This window comes from Squalius cephalus (genome assembly GCF_949319135.1).
Source record: "Squalius cephalus genome assembly, chromosome: 11".
NCBI classification, from domain to species: Eukaryota; Metazoa; Chordata; class Actinopteri; order Cypriniformes; family Leuciscidae; genus Squalius; species Squalius cephalus.
The window spans coordinates 24,484,379-24,506,161 of record NC_137132.1 but is presented as its reverse complement, the minus strand read 5'-3'; the positions used below and the strand labels follow the sequence as shown (position 1 = coordinate 24,506,161).

Genomic DNA, 21,783 nt, shown 5'->3' with positions numbered 1-21,783 from the left:
ACATTTTTGAGCTGAGATAAGAAAATAACCTCACTCACACCTTGAAATTTCAACAGCCTTTAGGCCTAACGAATACATATATCAAAACATATATAAACTCAAAAGGCACAAAAAGAATATAAAAAATGTATAAGTTGCTGTTTACATGTGAATAAATAAATTATCTTCGATGTTGACTGCAGATGGCAGCATTGCTCAGTGAATGTTTGCAGGCTTATGAATTCAGGGTGATTGGGACACTTTTTGCCATTGAGATGACTGGGGAAAAGTCTACCAATCAACTTGAATTCACTTCAAGTTAGATGTAAAAATGTCTTTACAGAGTGATGTTATGCTTGATTAATAAAGATGCTTCATTTAAATTAATTTGTAAAAAGAACATTTGGCTAGGTTATGATGACTATTTATTGAACTGCCATAACAAATAACAACACAATTTTAGTGATCCATCGTCAAAGACATTATATTGTCCGAGATATTAGAGTAAAACACCTATGTCAGGTAAACCAAAAGGGATATGTGCAGAAGCTTATAGATTTTAAGATTCTTTACTAAAAATCAGAACCAACCTTAAAAGATCTCTGTGCAGTTATTTATCTAATTCTTTGTCAGCATTTCATTTTATCCAAGTCTATTTCTTATTTTTAAGGATTTAACCAGAAATAAATCTTCAAGGTGTTCTGCAGGATTCGTTTTTTTTTTTATTTATGTTAATGTTATAATAATTCCATGTTTTCTGTTAAAGATGTACATTTTCTAGTTCATTTTCAGGAGATAGTCTGTGAATAATGTGCTTTTCGTTTCGGTGAACCGGACAGTCTACGATTTTCCACCAGGAGAAACAGAAGTCCACTTTTCATTACACTGTCCATGCGTTACACACATTACATGTAACGATGATTATTATAGTCATAATAACAATAACAATGTGTAGCCTACAGCACCTCCGCACGGCAATTACACAAATTGTTTAATTGTCACTATATGTAAATAGACAGTAACATGAACACTTACACACGTATAACTTCCCATTTTACAATTGTGTGTTTATAAATAACGGCAGCGCATAGTTAACGTTACATAGCGTAGCCTATTCCAACACCGCCTCTAAATAAAACTTTATAGTGGTGTTTAGCTCGTGAATGAATCAGTGTTTTGAACGAATCGTTCTCTTACAGACTTCACGCTGGATCTAAAGGCCATGAAACATCAGTTTAAATGAATCTTTTTGGTGAACTTATTCAAAAGATTCGAGTCACTGGGATCAAAATCCCCACCAGTACATTTGAATCACATGTCTCTCACAGCCCGCTAGGATGATTGACGTTAGATTCCTCCAATCAACGAGGTCGGTTCCAAACTGGGCGGGATTCTTAGTTGTGTCGTAACAAGCTAGGCTGCAACAACCCCCCAGTCTCAACTCCTCCATACAAACACACACGAGCGCTGCCTTGTTTTGGTCTGTTACGGCTTCGCAAAAGAGAAAACTCAGCGACTTTTGGAGGAACTTATGCAGCTGTTCAAACGGAATCGGTACGTTTCCGTTGTAAATAACGGTCAGATGCACACTCTGCGCTCGTGCTTTGTTTAATTGCACTTTTGGGATTTTTGCAGACAGCGCTTTGATCTCCGGGGTAAATGGGTTCGTCGTACGCTGCTGACTGCGCTTGTTTTGATAATGCATTCGGATCTCCGGACTGAAAAGGACACTGTTTTCTAATTTTCACTGTTTAGTATTTTTGTACATCATAAACTTGGTGCTTTCCGGTACTTGCAATATTCTTTGAGGATCCCTGATGGATTATTTAAACTTAGTTTTAACAATGTAATGCTGCTGAAGAAACTGTTATAACTGAAGCTTTTGTCGGTACGCACAAAAGTGGCTTTTTGAGTTCTATTTTTCTATTTTTACTCAATGGAAAAAATTATATCTCAGCGTTCACATTTGGTGAAGAGTACATGCATAATAAGGCTTTGACTTTCAATCCTGCAATTTTTCCATAAATTATTTTTTATACCATGGCAAGTCCGACCACGGAGCAAGGATGTTTTTCGGATGTGAAAAAGGTGGGTTATTTAAGGAAACCCAAAAGCATGCACAAAAGGTTTTTTGTACTGAGGGCAGCGAGTGCCTCCGGACCGTCCCGACTGGAGTACTATGAAAACGAGAAGAAGTGGAGACACAAGTCTGGAGCACCGAAAAGGTCCATTCCGCTGGAGAGCTGCTTTAACATCAACAAAAGAGCGGATTCTAAAAACAAACATCTCGTTGCGCTTTATGCCAAGGATGAGTACTTTGCCATCGCTGCTGACTGTGAGTTAGAGCAGGAGTCATGGTATCAAGCCCTCGTTGATCTTCATAACAGAGGTAAAGTCCACGAAACTGCCACGGGCCACGGAATTGGCGAGGATAATTACGGCGAAGCCACGCCAGGACCTGCCTTCAAAGAAGTTTGGCAGGTTATTTTGAAACCAAAGGGTCTGGGTCACATAAAGAACTTGATTGGCGTTTACAGATTATGCCTCACTAATAAGACTATCAGTTTTGTGAAACTCAATTCAGATGCGGCTGCAGTGGTCCTGCAGTTAATGAACATTAGAAGATGTGGTCACTCTGAAAATTTCTTTTTCATTGAAGTTGGGAGATCCGCCGTGACAGGGCCCGGGGAGTTTTGGATGCAAGTTGATGACTCAGTTGTGGCTCAGAACATGCATGAAACTATATTAGAAGCCATGAAAGCCATGAGTGAGGAGTTCAGACCCCGCAGCAAAAGTCAGTCATCTTCCAACTGCTCAAACCCCATCTCAGTGCCTGTCAGGAGGCATCATCACAATAATCCTCCCCCCAGTCAGGTTGGCTTAGGCAGGCGCTCTCGGGCGGAGAGTGTGACAGCCACTTCTCCTGTAAGACCCGGCAAACACAGCCATTCATTCAGAGTGAGAGCGTCCAGTGATGGGGAGGGCACCATGTCCAGGCCGGCGTCCGTGGATGGGAGTCCAAGCAGCCCGAGCACAGCCCGCCCTCAATCGCAGCGACACAGGGGTGGATCCAGACTTCACCCTCCGCTCAATCACAGCAGATCAATCCCCACGCCCACCTCACGGTGCTCCCCCTCAGCCATCAGCCCCGTCAGCCTGTCTTCCAGCAGCACCAGCGGCCATGGATCCACGTCTGACTGCCTCTTTCCACGCCGCTCTAGCGCCTCCATATCTGGATCGCCCAGCGATGGCGGATTCATTTCCTCTGATGAATACGGATCCAGCCCTTGCGACTTTCGAAGCTCCTTCCGTAGCGTGACTCCGGACTCGCTTGGCCACACTCCGCCTGCTAGGGAGGAGGAGATAAACAACTACATCTGCATGGCCAAGCCCGGTTCACTTCATGGCAGCGGGAGCCAATTGCAAAGCCAATCCAGAGGAACGCCATCGAGACTAGAGGAGCCCGAGTTGGAAAAATGTTTCCGGAAACGAACGCATTCTTCTGGTGCATCGCCGCCAACTCCGTGCCATCAAAAGACTCCCTCACAGTCATCTGCCGGATCGCTGGAGGAGTATACTGTAATGATGCCGGCATATCCACGAAGCCGCACTGCATCATCATCGTCGTCAACGTACAGGCACTCATTCATGCCTACACATTCATACCCAGAAGAAGGTATAGACACGTCACAAGCAAAAGACCACAGTGGACCAGATCACAAAGATGACGGCTACATGCCTATGCTGCCAGGCGTTGCACCTGCAACCCCAACGGTGAAAAATGGTGACTACATGCCCATGAGTCCAAAAAGTGTTTCTGCACCACAGCAAATTATCAACCCCCGGCAACACACGCATGTGGACTCCAATGGTTATATGATGATGTCACCAAGTGGCAGCTGCTCCCCAGATGGCACAACAAACTATGGCAAGATCTGGACTAATGGCATCAACCCAAAGCTCTCCGTAGAGAGCATGGAAGGTAAAGTGTCATCTTGTGGAGACTACATAAACATGTCCCCGGCTAGTTGTTCAACGACCAGTACACCTCCAGACTGCTTTTTCAACCCTGTAGAAGATCCTCCCAGGCCAATGTATGCTTACTTCTCTTTGCCCCGCTCCTTCAAGCACGCCAACAGGAAGCAGGACCAGAGCCCTCTTCGGATCCCACTGGGCTCTAATCGATTGCCGTACGCAGAATCTTCCTCGTCTTCGACGAGCAGCGATAGCTTGGGTGGTCAAGGCAACTCCCAGCAGTCTGCTGTCAAACCCAAAAGGTCAGAGGGCAACAGTAGGCTGACACGGCCAACACGGCTGTCATTGGATGCTATCAAAGCAAGTACTCTCCCACGAACACGTGAGAGTCCCTTCCCCGCAGAGCCTAAAAGTCCTGGAGAGTATGTCAACATCGAGTTCAATGACAAGCCGTTTTCAGCGAGCTTAGCGTCACTGTTCCCACCTGTGTTTTCTGTAAGTGATGCAGAGGCCCAATCAGACCTTTCATCATCTGAGTACATGAACATGCAGCCGGGGTCACAGGCCAGGCAGTTGTGCCCCGAAACTTCCTGTTCAGATTATGCCATTATCACCCCATCAAACTCTGCATCCTCCCCTCCGCTGCCCTGTGAGAGCATATGTGAACATGACTACATCAGCATGCAGTTAGCATCCTGCACTAGCTTTCCTAACACACAAATGATGCTGAGGACCGAGGCCTTGCCAGATGTGGATGCCCCTCCTTGTTCTGTATCACCCAATCATGGCGTGACAGCATTAAGCGGTGCCCCAGGAAGACAGGCTCTAATCGGCCCTTTGTCAGGTCTTGGTGCATTTACACGGGTTAACTCCACTTCCGGGTGGAACCAGGGGGCTAAAGTAATCCGGGCTGACCCACAGGGTCGACGACGACACAGTTCAGAGACTTTTGCCTCCACTACAACAAGAGGGTCAGTTGACACATCAGCCACCTGTCAGTCAGGTGATGTAAAACGCCACAGCTCCGCCTCCTTCGAGAATGTATGGTTAAGACCTGGCGAGGCCTCTGCTGCTTCTACTGCTCCTCCTGCATCTACAGTAACCAACGGACGAAGGGAAACCACTTCAGGCCCAATTCCCACATTAACAAACCATGGCCAGAACGGCCTGAACTACATCGATCTGGATCTAGTGCAGAATGGAGAGCAGCATGTTCCAGACTGGAATGCGTGTCAGTCTCGACCAGTGGAGCTGGGAGCCGTGGAAGGTATAGAAGAGCTCAGTGCCTACGCCAGCATAAACTTCCAGAAATCAGATGATACCAGAGGCAATCTCGCACACAGAGAAGGTAAGAAAAACTGTTATCAAAGGAGTATCTGAGAATGTTTTGTTCTTTACAATTGGCAAATGTAAGCTATTCAATTCTTAGTATCTTTGTGTTATCATTCCTGTCTAGAACATTTAATAGGTAATATGCATATCATGTTATTATTTATAAAACAGCCCCCATCTATCTGTGCAGTTTGAGTCTTTGGTGGAAAATCCCTTTCTGAAATCTTAGGAGAGAGCTGAGGGGGGTTTAGATTCCCTCCCACTGATGACTGGGCCTCTCTTCAGGCTGATAAATAGACATATTTGTGAATGGAGGCAGAAAGGGTTAGCATGTCTACACTTGTTCCTGATGCGACAAAAGGAAAAAACAGAACATATATGCAATTGTGAGTCACTAAGCAGCTTATAGGTTGTCTTTTTCCTGAATGGAAGTTTACTTAGTTTGCGAGTCAACTCTTTATGTATGTCTTTGATATGAATCAAGCGCTGTGAGAAGTCTACAGAGCTGCCACTACTGTGCATTCTTCACTTTGCCCAAGGGTTTGTGTGTCATGCCTGGCTGACTCTGTATCGTTGTTGTTTTAGTTTATTTACTTGCCCTCCAGTGAGTGTAGGGTTTTCCACCCTCTTGGCCTTCCTTTACTTCTCTCTTTTTTTCCGAGAATATGGTGTGTGTGTAAATGATTACATATCAGGTTGATGACAATGCTTTCACATACAATCAAAACTATTTAGGTAGTATTGATTCTACCTGCATTAAAATACATTTGAAAATATATTTATAGACAACAATAACTCATATTCAAGTATTGCTCATATTTATAGTTGCATTTATGTTCCTATAGAATTACTGCATAGCCTAGATGTTGTTATTTCTGTTCTTATGTGTTCACTTAACTAAATTAATGTTAATTATAGTTAAATATTTATATGCACTGTCTTTGTTGTTTTATCACTTCATTGCTTATGCTGTTTGCACAAAAAAATAATATTATTGGTTAATTGAATGACAATTTTCATTTTCTCACCGTTGTCGTTCCAAACCTTTTATGAATATTTTTTTTTTATTATTGTGAAAGTGGAAATTCAAGATTTGAATTTGATTAATTATGACAGAATTATTTATGTCAGATTTTTTGTTTTTTGCTCAACTGTGTAATGAATTTACCCTAGTCTGTTCTAAGGTAGCAGTTGTTTTGATGGGGTGAGAAGGGTGCTGTGTGTGTGTGTGTGTGTGTGTGTGTGTGTGTGTGTGTTGTTGAGAGAGTGCACAGGGGCTTCAGTGTTGTAACCAATTGATGTTTTTACTCTAGGAAGCCCTATGTGTCTATATTGGTATTTTAGTAAAAACCCCTGTGTGTCTCTGGAGACAAGAGCTGTGATGATTTTAACACGGCTCCAGTAAATGCAACATAGTGAACATCATCTGCAGGAAATAGACACACCTCTTCTTACTGTATATGCCCCGAATGATTTTAGTCTAGAGCCCCGAATGTTTTTTGCCTGCAACTGCTCAGGACTTTAGTGGAAATGAGAAAGGATTTAAGTAAATGTTAGGCTAGTTGTTTAAACTTAGTACAGTGCTGTGACTGTTTACCGTACTGGATGCTGACTGATAAAATTTGCTCTTGCTTTTCTCTCTCTCTTTCCTCTTATACACATATGCGCACACACACACACACACACACACACACACACACACACACACACACACACACACACACACACACACACACACACACACACACACACACCACGTGACTGGTAAACCGGGAAAAAAAAGTGCCATACCATAGACTGTAAAAGTGCAGTGCAGACTGTACAGTGCATTATTTTGGATTAAAAATGTCTAATTTCACTGAAATTTCGTCGAACTGACGGGAGCATCTCCTGTGGAGAACACATCTCATGTCACACAGCTCATACTGTATCTCTTCTAAAGCGAAACACGGTAGACACGCGATTGTGCAGCGCAGAGCAGCTCACTCGCACTGTATGACGTGACCGATTAGTTGTCCAGTCCGGTTTCTTTCACACTGCGCAAGTTTTCCGAGAATGCGGTTGTGCGAGTCCTGAAAATGTACAGGTGTGAGCTCGGTTATAGAATGAGGTTGTCACTCCTGTAAATCACTGGACTGTGTGTGAGCATAATATTAAGGACTCAAATACAGAAATGTCACAAATTTGTCACCTTTTTCACCCCTGGTGAGTTTGCATCTCTGAGAAAGGAGAGTTGAGATATAGGCAAGGCAAATTAAGAGGTGTGTAATGCCGCCTCCTCTTTAGCCCCTTAGAAACGCCCGTGTTTGGCAGGTTTTTTGTCTAAACCTACAGTTCCTAATTTCATCGGCACATGTTCTGCCCATGGCATGCTCCTGTGTGGTTCAGCGCCAGTGCCACCCATCTCTATGGTAACGCTGTTGCTGCACTGCTTTTTTCCCCATGTCACAGTGGATTAAGGGGCCACAGGCTGAGACGTCGGGGGCTTCAGAAAGCCGCATTAGGATTGGGCAGTGGGGTGGGGCGGGGTGACAGAGTTCTTTGGTGGGTTTGGTCAGAGAGTGAGACGATTATAAGCCCAGCCCACCTCAGGCCACCGTGATGGGGGTCACCCTGCGGAGTGGCTTCTTGTCCTCTCTCTCTCTCTCATCCTTCTCGTTCCCTCTTGCTCCGTTTCAAACATGTTTTCCTTTTTGTTTTCCCTCCCTTTTTTGCATCCTTTAAGAGATTTGAAATGCCATTGTGCAGCAGCCTGACGGGTTAGAGGCGGAGCTCTGGGATCATAATCACATCAGAGAGAAATCATGGGTATTCAGGGTAGAACCAAAGCAACCGTTCAGGATGAAATCAGGGAGCTGTTTTGAGTTGAAATTAGGCTATTGTTTAGTTGTATTGTATTGTTCTATTGATGTATACTGAGTATGCATTACCTTTCAAAAGTTAGGGGTCTCTGACATTTTTTTTTTAATGTTTTTGAAGTATCTTAAGCTCACAAAGGCTGCATTTATTTAATAAAAAATACATTAAAAGCAGCGTTTAAAATATTACAATTTAAAATAACTGTTTTTTTTATTTTAATATGTTATAAAGAATTTTGTAACAACATAAGTCTTTAAATTCTAATGCATATTTGCTGAACAAAGTATGAATTTCTCTCCAAAAAGGAGAGATAAATCTTACTTTTGAAGACTTTTGAACAGAACTCTAAACGCATTCATATGTAGCAGTCTGAATTTTTTTAACAGGAAAAAATTCCAATATTCCAATTTCTTTAGTATGTAACAGCCTATTTTTTATTTATTTCATTTACATTCTTCATAAAATTATTAGGCCTATTATTTTTCATTTTCTGAATTATGGAAATTATATTTTTATATATTATTAAATGATGCAGTTATGCAACACATCATGTACAGAAATGTCCTAACCCCTAAGTATGAGCAATAGTAATAGTGCATTTTGCATTGTTAATGTTAACTATTAATTGAGTATTTATTTAAATTACAAATGATTATGGAAATCTCTATTTGACGCATGAGCAAGGATAGATCAGGCAGGAAGCAGGTTCATAAAAATGGCTGAACTAGAGATCACTGTCAAGGTCATCAGTAGTGGGATGAGGTTGGCAGGTCTAGTGCTTTGTTCTTTGATGAGATCCTTGGAATGCGTGTGAACGGGGAAATGAGAGGTGTGTGTATGTGTGTAGCTCCAGGGTTGGAATGTAACAGCAGCTTTTGTGCCTGTTTTACAGAGCCGCTTGTTAAAGTCGACCCAGGCAGAGATATGGAGGGATGGAGAGGAAGTAAAGAGAGAGGTAGGAAGGGGCACACAGTAGAAGGAGAGGGAAATAAGGAGGGTTTAAGAGATTAACTGATCAAGGCCGTATGTAAGAGAAACCAGAAATTCTCCAATCAGTGTTTCATGCAGGATGACCCATCTACACCCATACAGCATATAGGATTTGCTTTTCCTTTGAAGTGTTTTAAGGCAGCTATAAAATGTTTGCTTAATAGGGATAACCTATTCCTTTAAGCCCTCAGAACATTTTAAAGTACTCATGTGCATTCATACAAATTGTGTTTTTAGTATTAAGGTCAAAAATTAGCAGATGCTCAGAGCAAATATGCCACCAGAAATTACAAATATCCAAGTAATGTGGAAGATTGTGCAAAGATTCCTCAGTTCTTTATCTGTAATATTTGAAGGGTTTCCATTTTCAAAGTGTTTTTATCTTGCAACTTATCTACATTATAGATATATCATCTATATAGTACCTGACCAAAGTTTGGAAACATTACCATTTTTTATGTTTTTGAAAGAAGTCTCTTATGCTCACCATGGCTGCATTTATTTAATAATAAAAAAAAAAAATAGTTAGAATTGTTTTCTGTTTTAATTAATTTAAAAATGTAATTTATTTCTGCAATGTGAAAGCTGAATTTTCAGCATCATTACTACAGTCTTCAGTGTCTCACAATCTTTCAGAAATCATTCTAATATGATAGTTTGCTAAAAGAAATATTTCTTATTATTGTTATTATCATCAATGTTTATGATAAAAAAACAAAACTGTAAGATAACTTTTTTGCTGCTTAGATTTTTTTGTGGAAGCTGTGATACAATTTAATAATTTGTGGTAAGATTTCGAAAAAGAGAGTCAGAAATTAATACTTTTAATTCATCAAGGATTGATCAAAAGTGACTGGAAGCTTTTGTAACATTTTATGAATGTCTTCCCTATTTAATAAAGGCTTCAATAAATTTAATAAATGCAAATAAACAGTGTTCATTGAACTTTTTATTCATCGAAGAATCCTGAAAAATGTATCACGGTTTCCACAAAAATATTAAGCAGCGCAACTGTTCTTACTATTATCAATGTTGAAAAATGTTTCTTGAGCAGCAAATCAGCATATTAGAATGATAAGGATCATGTGACAGTGAAGACTGGAGTAATGATGCTGAAAATACAAATTTACCATCACAGGAATAAATTACATTTTAAAATATATTCAAATAGAAAACAGTTACTTTTAATTGTAGTAATATTTCACAATATACTGTTTTACTGTATTTTTGATTAAATGAATGCAGCCTTGGTGAGTATGAGACTTCTTTTGAAAACATTAAATATATATATATTTCCAAACATTTGACAGGAAATTAGAATGTATTTAAATTAATTAATTAATTAACGCAAAAAGGAAAATTCATGCTGTTCCAAACATGTATGACTTTCACAAAAGAAGATATTAAGAATATTTATGCAGTTGTTGTCCATACATCAGCAGTGGACTGTGACTGTCAAACTCCAAAAAGATCAAATAAAAAACAGTGAAGAGTTTCTCTTGTTACAGTATAACAGTAATTGTTTGGCTATATAGCTATATATCTAATTTGAAGTCATGTAATTGTTTTTGGGAAGAAAAAAGCAGTTGCCATGATTTAAAAAAAAATCTCTTAAATGTTATGTTCTCTTTTGCATATTGGTATTATCTGTACAAAAGCAAGAGTTTTGAGAACTACATTTTCAGTAAATAAACTACTTAAAACTGCTTAACGTTTCTTCACACATGCTATCGTTTGGCTTCATAAGACTTGAAATTCACGCACAATAGTTTTATAATTTTATTGTATTGTGCATTTTTGCTCTTTTTTTTTGGAGCTTGACAGCATCTGTCCTCAAACCAATTTCAATGTGCAGAAAAGAGCTTAGTGGACATTCTAAAGAATGTCTCCTGTATTCATCAGAAGAAAGTTTTGGTTCAGAAAATAATGACAATGTTATCACTTTTGAGTCAACAATCTATTTATATTGAAGTACAGACGTATAGAGATTAACAGAAAGTACATTTCTAACATCTTAGCTTTGTAGAAATGCTGATAAACTGAAGTGGAAGTAACAAAAAAAAAATCAGTTTCTATCTGGTGCTATGAAATCAAATATGAGCTCTATCCAAGACGTGATTACTCGCATAAATGACTACTCTTCTCATTTATATAATTAATGTTGAATTCTGTGGTTATTGTATCATTTCCACATCAGAGCATTACTTTTTGCTTTATCCGCCAAAGATAGAACCACATGAACTCCCACGTCCCCTTTTGTTCTTCAAAGTAGTTCTAAGTTTGTCAGAAATCTCACACAGAGTACTCGCACTGCTAATGTGTTGCTACTATTTAGGGTTAGGGTCGGAATGGAAGGGAAGGATGTGGTGAGCTTGGCCAGGTATCAGAGTGTTCAAGCTCCCACCATGAGACTTGGCATCAAATGGGTGGACGTGAGCCATGGGTTTGTAGGGATTGATCCGTGCTGCTATTCCACCACTGCTCGACAGGCATTTGAACCAGACGGATGGATGAATGAGAGCAGAGTGTTTTGCATTGTCGGGCACTGGTTGGTGTCCCTAAGTGCGGCCACCGGCTGGAAAGGTATGGACTTTTGGACGGGACATGGGGTCTGTTTTTCAGAGATCGCAATGCCTGGGACTGACAAGTCAAAAGTCTATCAATAGCTTTAATACAGCAGACTTTGTTCCTTGACAGCACTAGATGTGCCCATTCCTCAGATGCTGTCAAGATGTATACGTGTTAGGTTGGGAATAGTATATCAACTCTTAAATCCTAAAATAAAATTGGGGTGCAGTGCACCAGAATTAAAGTTCTGCCAATACTGATATTTACGTACACCACCGTTCAAAGGTTTGGGGCCAGTAAGATTTTTTTATAAAATAATTTAATACTTATATTTTGCAAGAATGCACTAAATTGATCAAAAGTAACCGTTAAGACAATTTTACACAATATTTCCATTTCAAATATTAAGATGCACAAGTATTTTCAATATACATATACGTACATGTTAAATTTATGTTGAACTTTTTTCAGAATTCATTGATGAATAAAAGGTTAAAAAGAATCACATTTATATATAGTAATCTTTTTTAACAATATAAATCTTAACTATCACTGTTTATCAATTTAACACATCCTTGCTGAATACAAGTATTAATTTCTTTCAATAAAAGAAAGAAAAAAATTACTGACCCCAAACTTTTAAACGATTTAAAAAAAAGATTTCTCTTTTACATATAGGCCTAGATAGATAGATCTGCAAAGGTGATCTAAATGTCATATTAAGGGAAATAATCATGCATTAAAAAAATTCATATGGTATTAAAATAAAATAGATGCTTATGGTGGTTTGTATCATATTGTTTTTGCTGTTGTATATTGACTGCTGACATGTTGGTGTCATGACAACCCTAGTATGTGTTTCCATGTGTCTTACATATGTATGTTTAGTTCTGTTGAGCAAAAGTGCTGAGTCTTTGTTTGTATCTTTTAGTGTGTGTGTGTGTGTGTGTGTGTTTGAGAGAGAAGCGGTACTGTTCTTCCACTCCTCCCAGCTCTGTTGGTCTGGACGAGTTCCTCATGGCCCAGTTGGATCCATCAGCTTCATGTCCTTACTTCACCCCAGCCACACACACGCCTTCTCTCCCTCTTTTTATTTCTCTCTCCGTCTCTCTCTCTCTGGTCAGGGTTGGGGCAAGGCCAATGCAAGAACAGAGAGTTCATAAAGATATGACAGGGAAAGACGTGTGTGAGTGAGAGCGTTGTTTTAGGTGATGTGCGATAATTACGACTCTGAATTATTCTTTACGATGTTATATTTGCTTTTAGAGGATAGCGGTAAATCATTCTCCTCACAGTTCTCCCCACAACAACATAGTAGACGCCATCCAAATGAAGCTGTGGCAAAGTCACTGACTGACATTTGTTTTTGTTTGTGTTTGCATTATTGGCGGTAAATACGACCGTGGCGCGGCGCCGAAAGACGCTCTTGGACATGTTTCACAGAGAGGCTTACGCACTGTGTTAGCGCTTACAGGTGGCCTTTGACAGTTTTGGATTTGTTGTGCAGTCTTTTTGTGTGTGTGTGTGTGCGCCCTTGTCGCTGAGGTCAGAGCGTCAGTGGAAAGTTTCTCCAGTGAGTCCGCTCAGGCATGCCTGCGCCTCAAGCAAGCTGCCTTTATTTTCTTCTTTCTCTCTTTTTTCACCCCCTTTTTCTGTGTAATAGTTAGTGTTGCGAGCTCCAGCTCTTTGTTGTCAGATGCCTTTTGTTTAAAGGTACGTCACGTGTAAGTGAGTCATGCTGCTCTTGCTTATCAGGGACACTGAGTTTCGACACTGAGAGCCGACTCTTGTCAGGTGAAGTTCACAGCTCTTGTACATTTTGGTCTTTTTATTCTGTCGCTGTCTATCATGAGACTTCTATATCTGTCTTCACCAAAAATAAACTTTAAATTAACCAAGTCTTCCATCATCATTTGCTTTCCATGTGGTTTTCAATATTCATGTACCATGGTACTTCCATATTTATCTATGGAAGTATATGTGAACTCCATATAACTTAATTTCTTCAATTAGTTTATTTAGCCTACTTAAAAATTTTAAGGCAATGGATTTCCTCACTTTTTTATGTTGTCAACTGATCAATTTTTAGAGTGTATTAGCATTAGGGATGTTCGAGACTAAACGATAATGCTGCTGCTAGTTGACATTGGAAATACTAGTCATTTAATTTTTTGCATGTATATTTATATATGATTACTGTATTCTAATACCATTGTATTTATATGATCCATCAGGGTGCAAGTACTATAGTTTTTTTCGGACATGGTGGTAACATGGTAATAAAGTGTCTGAGAAGTACCTTGGATACCATGTCCAGAAAATCTTTAATTTCCCATGGTATTTTTGTGAAGGTCATAAGTCATATCGTTTCTCTCCCTTTCTATCAAGACATGTAACCGCTTTTAAGGTGTGAGCGAACATGAGAGAGCCTTTGTGAGCTGTGTGAAGTAGATCTCCATAAGCCTCCCCTGATAAGTTCTTTGAAGATCCGCCGTTTCTCACGTTCAGAGGAATGTGAGGAGTCAGAGACGACGAAGAGCAGCAGCAACTTTCACCTCACGTCTGTATCAAAAGAGGCCAGCGGCCGACGGCCATCTTGGGCAGAGAAAATCTGCTTTGAGTCTTGCAGTTTACAGCTCCTAGGATGAGTGCAGCGGCGAGGGGAGGGGAAACCGAGTGTGTGTGTGTGTGTGTGTGTCTCAACTTGCTGAAGTAGGCAAAACATCTGGTGTGTGTGTGGGAGATGGAAGTTTTTCCTTTGCTAAAGGGAATGGTATTTGGCACACGCTGTCTCTTCCACATCACACACACAGAGCTGATACAGCCACTTTGTTTTTCTCTGGCCCCCAAAACGGGCCGCACCATTGTGTTCGCTTGTCACAAACACCAACATTTCATCCTCATTCTGTATCGGGATGTTTTGAACCTTCGATTTATTTCACATTTTATCCGTTTTTTCCTTCAACTGCGGCTGAATTCTGCATTGGTGTGTTATTTCGGGGTGTGTTGTGGAAACCTCTGATGTGGCTGTGTGTGTGGTTTCTCCCCCTGCGCTGTGAGAACGCAAAGTTCTCCGATCGTGAGGTAGTCAGGAAGTTCCTAGTCATCGTTTTGTTTAGGGATGTGCACCAAGACTGATTTCATTAATGTTTAAATTGCCTCTATTATACATTTTCAGATGTTACCTTTCATGCAGTGTGTAATATAGCTGTTTGTGAATGTAAAAGGTCTGCAATGTTTTAAAGATCTAAGTGCATGACAAATAAAGTTATTGTCTCAAAAGAAAGAACCAATTCTGAACTGCTGAAACGAGTTTTCAGCAATTCCAGCCTCACATTTTGTTACCTACGTCACAATGTAAAAAATTTACATAATGCAAATGGTCTTTATTGGCTGCCCTGCGAACAACGTCCACTTTGACCCACCCTCGAACACTGTAGTTGTAGCAGAGACTGGAAATTCGATATGTTAATCTGTAAGCGGTAGACCAATCACAACAGGGACGTCTGACCAATCAGAGCAGAGTAGGCTCTCGGAAAGGAAGGGTTTAGAGAGACTGAATCTTCAAATAAACCGTTTTCAGACTCTTAGGGGCTGTTTACACCTGGCCACTTCATGCGTTTTCACAGATCGGATAGCTATCTGATTTATCAAAACGATTCCATTTACACCTGGTCACATAAATGTGTTTTTGCGAAACGGATTAAATCCGATCTTCAATTCCCGCGCTATATGCAGATTTACTGGAGTGCACGTCACCGAAAGCAACAGATATGAACTGCATTTTATTGATCATCAGCTAAAATTTCAAAATCAAAATCCGCAATAAGAGAGAGCGGCAACAGCCCTGGTAAGATCATTTCGTTTCTTTACTTTTAATGATGATGATTGTGTGTTAAGCGTCTGCGTCTTACTTTCACTTTGATTTGCGATAGTTTGCGCGTTGGCTTAATGAAGAGATGCTCAGCTTCTCATCTGTGGTGATGCATGTTCCAGTAGCGTCGTCATATCTGGCTATAACATATAGCATATAACACGCTCACACGTTTATTTTTTTAGCATTTCTGGGAGGAGTACAATTTGCATATGTGGTTTCAGCAACCAGATGCATTTACACTTGTCCAGTTTCGTCTGGAATGCGGCCCAGACCACCTCCTGAAGTGGTTTGAGCGATCGGATTCAAATCCGTCTCGGATGCGTTTCGGAGGGCATTTACACCTGGTCTTTTCACGATCGGATAGCTATCCGATCTGAGAAAACGCATTAAGTGGCCAGGTGTAAACAGCCCCTTAGAGAAATGTGGTGATGTCCAATGTATATTATGAGAACATGTAAGTGTTTTCTGGTCTTGGATGCATGTAAACCTCCAAAACAAAATTAGGAACCTTTAAAATAGCATAATAGGGGCAATTTAAATGGAAATTTTGTAATCGACTAATCTAACCCCCAGAGGAAAGTCAAAAAAGCAATTTGTTTGAAATTGTTTAATCAATGAATCAAACCCCAATGAATGCCGGTGAAATGCAGTGTGCCTGCCTTGCGTTATGATCACTGTACATTAAACTTAAGCATTCACTTAATCAACATTAACTAATATAGACATATTTATTAAAAAACAACTGAATCAATAGGCAGTGCAGGACCAATAGTTACAAATTCAATAGCCTATTATAAACAGAATTTCTCAAATATAAGCAAGTATGTCCTTTGAATGGATATTTCTCTGAGCTGCGATAGGCATGGAGAAAACTAGCACATTCAAAGTCTTAAATAAAATTTAATTATTTTATTTTCCGCTCCAGAAATACAATAAAAGGTTCATTTAAACTATAATATTAACATGACACTAATTTGAATGTAGTTTTTGTAAAAATATAAAGCAAAACGTAAATGTGCACAAAAGATTTCATTTACTAGTATTTTCAATGTCGACTAGCCAGCAGCATTATCATTTCGTCAACTAGTTGATGCACATGCACATCCCTTGTTTTGTGTCTGTACGAGTGTAAGTTTGATTGTGTTCAGTAAGTGTATCTCACTTCAGAAGTCCAGGATAGAATTCATCAAGAGCCCGTGGTCTGTGTGTATGTGTGTGTGTGTTGGCATCAGCGCTGAATGTTCTCTCTCAGCGAATACGACCTGTGTACTGACGTCAGTCAGCACACACTGCGGCACACATCTGTAACCATATCCCTCGCAGCGCGTGGGGATGGATGTGTGTGGAAGTTTCAGTGGGCTAAAAATGTCCCCACTCTCCCGGGTCCTGGCACAGCATGCTTGTGCGTGCGTGTGTGTGTGTGTGTGTTACACTGCTGAATGACGTTAGTTCATTGAGCTGATGGTAGATGAGCACCACCCCTCACTTGCGGCCTTATAAGGCTCTCTGCAGAGTAAAGCTCCAAATCCCACCTCTGCAGACGCTGTATGAGTGTGCAGATAACTGTACTGAGAGTGTGTGACGTTACAGTACGCCGTAATGCTGGCTTCTATTACATGTGCTTATTTTAACACATGCATGTGATGCATGTAATATGTTTATGCATGTAAAAGGATAAGAGGCACAAATACCCTTTGAGAAAGTCAAGCTGTCGATTACAATCAATATTGTAAAGAGACTAGGATAGTCCCACAGGGTATATGGATGAAGTATATGAGATGTTGAAGGTAAAGTGTGAGATCCTAATGTTATTGCAGTCTGTTTTATAACATCAGCTCAACTAATGGCGAGGGACTACAGTACCTGTTTGGAAACAGTCGTCATTTTTGGATTTTAAGGTATTTCCCAGGCCTTGCAAATGTACTTTAATAATCTTACATTGTCAATTTCTATAGCATCCACAAATTTTATCACTATTCCAAATTCTGAAATATTTCATTGGCATGATATCGGTCTTTGAGCTCTTCTGTTGAGCCACATTAAAATCTTGGGACTTTTTTCTTCAGCGTCACATGATCCTTCAGAAATGATTCTAGTAAGCTGATTTGCTGCTCAAGGAATGTTTCTTATTATTATCAATGATGAAAACGTGCGATGCTGAACATTTTTTGGAAACTATTATGTATTTGTTCTCAAGGATTCTCTGATGAATAGGAATCTCAATAGAATAGCATTTATTTGAAATGGAAATCTTATGTAATATTATAAATGTCTTTACTGTCGCTGAATAAGAGGATTAATTCCTTTACTGACCCCAAACCTTTGAACAGTAATGTAGTGCATTTTCAATTTTACTTTTCAGTACTAATAAAGAATATTTCAGGTGTATAATTGAAATGTATGCATGTTGTAGTGCACTAATTCCAGGAATAGAATTCTAGAATCTGATTTCTGGAAATGCAGAACACTACCAGTAGCTCCTTCCCCTCATTCCGGGATGCTGTGACTTCCGGGAGCGGCATTTTTGAGTGGCACTCCCTCTCTTCTTCTTTTTTTTTTTTTTTTTCCCACGCTACGTGTTTGCACAGTCCGGCAGCTTATAATTTCACCCTCTGCAATTTTCTCCATCTCTCTGGTTTTCTAAGTAAAGAGGAAAGAGGCCCTAAAAATGGCCGCACTATAAAAGCGCTTGACGTCGGGTTTGCTGCGGAGATGTGAGGGGGCTTTCATGTTCTCAGCGTTGCACTATTAGACCTGCGGCTCTCTGCTCCACTGCTGCACAGCTGTATTTATAGCTGAGGTTTGTCTCAAGCCACTGCCTCTTCAGCTGTGAGCTCAAGCCTGGTCCTTCCCATAGATTTAAACTGGGGCCTAATCATAACCGTGAGCTCGTTCACAGGGCCCAGTGGCATGCCTTCTGTGTACACTTGAAATAAGTAATGGAAAAGGATCACAATTGGTTTTAGAGGTTAAGTGATGAATCTGTATTTGTTTTGAGTGTATATGGCAAGTCGTTCCATGTCGTAATGGATAGTGCTCTTTCATGTATGACATCATGATGACTGTGTCCAAAGCAACAACAGCTTCAGGTAAAAGGTCTGGGAACAAAATCAGACCAGTCTAAACAAATAAGCTCACTCCGATACAGGAGTGGCTGTGTATTCCAGGGCAGAACTGTGGCAGAATAATGTCGGTTGGATGGAAAGAGGGCAGCGGTTTGTAAAGGAATATGTACACGGATACAAACACTTGCAAACTTAAGTAAAAGAGAACGTCAAAATTGACCTTATTTAATTTCTTAAAGAGATAGCACATGTCGAAATTAAAATTCTGTCATCATTTAGCCTCATGTTGTTCCAAATGTACTTCTCTAGCCTGGTTTCCAGAAAACGGGAACGGTTTCCCTTACAGTTTTGCGAAATATTCCTTTTTCGAACTGCCTGAAAACCCACCTCATGGGAGCGTTTTTGCGATTATATGGGAGTTTTTGCGAAATTGACGTGTTTCCATTGGGCGTATTTTCAATTTACAATTTCAATTTGCATAATTAGAAGGGTAATGGAAACGCAGCTTCTGTCTTTATTATGTGGTGTGTGATTTTACATAAGCAATTTACTGATCGTTCTTTTCCATTTTTTTGTTTTTATGCAGTTGCAAAGATCAGGGGCCAGAGCATTTGAAGAGGCAAAGTCTCATCAAAGTAGTCCTTACAACGTGTGCTTCATGAACAAATATTTATTTTTAAGTTGGATCGTTTGAATGAATCAGTGGATTCAGTTCACAAAAACTGGAATTCAAGAACCAAATCAGGTCTATTTGTCAACCGAATCATTCAATCACTGACTTGGTCTGTTCCTAACTCAAAGAAATGTAGCACACAAGTTGTATGGACTACTTTTCTTATACTTGTATGCTGTTTTTACGTAGTCCCCATTCATTGTAATTGCGTGGTAAAAAGTGAACGATTTCATTATTCAAAAACGATCCATCATCCATTGTCAATAGTGTATCGCAATGTATGAAGCACGGCTCGCACAGAAGTCACTTTCAAACCAAACAGCTTTCTGTTGGTCAACATGGCGAAGTCGCATGCTGAACACAAGCTTGAAAACCAGCGAAATCTGCATAGACAGAACTCCCAGTTGTGCAGATTCCTGTTGAAATGGCTGGATTTTGCCTGTGATATGTTGCAGAGCAACTGTAAATGGCTGCAGATTTACTCAGACATAAATAATACAGGTTTAAAACAACATGAGGATGAGTAAATGTTTTTTTTTTTTTTTCTCAGATATCCAGTTTCTCATCAGATTATAGAAATACAATAGCGTGCCTTTGCATGTTGACTTTAAACCCCGTATCTGAAATCATGACCAGTCATAAGCTCAGCATTACGGCACATATGAGTGACGTCTTAATGCCGTCACCATTTTTTCAGAAGTGAACGGGTGCGTGTGTGTGTGTCTACATTCTGATCTTTTAATCACAGTCAGTGAGAGTGTTATATAATAAAAACAGCTTGTAGTTGTTTGTGTGTGTCTGAGTGGATTAGAAAGAACAGTGCGATTGAACAGGGCAGGAGTGGAGTCGGGAACGCCACTTTCGGATGAGGCTCACAAACGCTTGTTGAATGGATAAAGGGAGAGAAACAGAAAGAGAGTGGATTGTCTACAGCCTCTCTCTCTCTCTCTCTCTCTCTCTCTCTCTCTCTCTCTCTCTCTCTCTCTCTCTCTCTCTCTCTCTCTCTCTCTCTCTCTCTCTCTCTCTCTCTCTCTCTCTCTCTCTCTCTCTCTCTCTCTCTCTCTCTCTGCCGAGCGATGATGTCATAAAACTTTTGGCTCCTCTCTGGCTGTTCAAATCTGTGTTGAACGTTTCCAGGGAAACAATGATGCTTGTTTATCAACCGTTGGCAAGGTCAGTTACTCCTCAGGCTGAAGGAAGGATCCAAGAAAGAGTGTTTTGAAATAAACGAAGAAAAGGAGGATTTGCTTGTTTTGGTGAACGAGAAGGCGCTACTGTCAAAAGTGTTCCGAAAAAAAAAGCAGATTAACTGTGTTTCTACTGTAAATAGTGCTTTTAGGTTTTGTTTTGTGTTGTCCGCGGCTGTTTGATCGTCTTGCTAATGTTCTTTTCTCCTTTTTTCCACCAGAATGAAGAGTAGAAAGCCGCCGCTTCTTCAAGCACCAAGACTCAAAATCTCTCCCCGTTCACCACAAGCCGGACCTCAGAAAACTGGACCTCAATAAACTCAGTAACCTCATTTTCCAGGACCACATTATCACCCAAACCCATATGGACAAAACAGATCTCATAACATCACGTATCCAGACCTCACAAATGCTGGATTCCACTTACCATAAATCTCCCAGAACCGGACTTTCACTGTGCGCACCTTTTTTGACATTACCAGACGTTACTGTTCAACTGTTACATACTCGGTACAAATCGATTTCTACCATGATCAAACATGGTAAAATGGCACCTTTTTGGGGTGAAGGGCAATGCTACTTCAGTAGTAGTGGGTAGTAGTCTCTAAAACAATGTTACATTAATAATAATATTTCTGTAAATGATGGTACAAATGTTTTTGGTACAGGGATGCTTTACAAAGCAGCCATATTGTGTTGGGTTTGCAACAGTGTTGATTGTACCCGTTTCCTTCAGTACTGCCAGACATTTCCATTACAGATGAGATTACATGTTGCAATCCAACTCTCAATTAGACACTTTTATACACCCAGTATGGACGACCTCAAACAGCCAGACTTGACCTCAGGACTTTACGAAAGAGTTTACACACACACTGTGTTTCAGCACTGTGAGCCATGACTGACCTCATGCTGCCAAACACACACTGTGATGTCTGTCAAACCCTGGTTTCATTTCATACCTGCTCACATTACATCCTGTTTAATTGTAATAATAAGCATGTAACTTATCTGGAGTTTATACTGGCCTCCAAACAGAACTCCACCCCAAATTTTTTTTTTTTTTTTTTTTTTAAACATTATTATTATTATTTTATTTTAATGCAATTTTTTATCAGTTGGAGTATGTCTTGTATAGAATATATATTAACTCCTAAACAAAACTCAACCCTAAAAAATTTTGGTACTATTCTATTTTTTGTTTTGTTTTTCTGAAAACAATTTTTGAATCTTTTTTTTTTTTTTTTTTTTTTTTTCATGCTAATTTAATTAGAGAAT

General features: G+C 40.0%; 1 protein-coding gene across 2 annotated transcripts; it reads left to right on the top strand.

The window, feature by feature from the left end:
* The first annotated feature begins 1,306 nt into the window (after positions 1-1,306).
* Positions 1,307-21,388, top strand: irs1 (insulin receptor substrate 1). Of its 2 annotated transcripts, XM_079886056.1 has the most exons (3): positions 1,307-5,302; positions 9,038-9,100; positions 20,727-21,388. In XM_079886056.1, the coding sequence occupies exons 1-3, from the start codon at positions 2,020-2,022 to the stop codon at positions 20,729-20,731; spliced, it is 3,351 nt and encodes a 1,116-aa protein (XP_079742182.1). In that variant the 5' UTR covers positions 1,307-2,019; the 3' UTR covers positions 20,732-21,388. The 2 variants fall into 2 exon arrangements, with proteins under 2 accessions (XP_079742182.1, XP_079742183.1); XM_079886057.1 differs by lacking the exon at positions 9,038-9,100 and having other exon boundaries at positions 1,308-5,302.
* Positions 21,389-21,783: the final 395 nt, after the last annotated feature.

What these genes read in the sequence shown, in the direction of transcription:
- irs1 (XM_079886056.1), top strand. Translation starts at nt 2,020, where the DNA reads ATGGCAAGTCCGACCACGGAGCAAGGATGTTTTTCGGATGTGAAAAAG. An exon ending in CAATCTCGCACACAGAGAAG is followed by an intron (nt 5,303 to 9,037) that starts GTAAGAAAAACT and finishes CCTGTTTTACAG; the next exon opens with AGCCGCTTGTTAAAGTCGAC.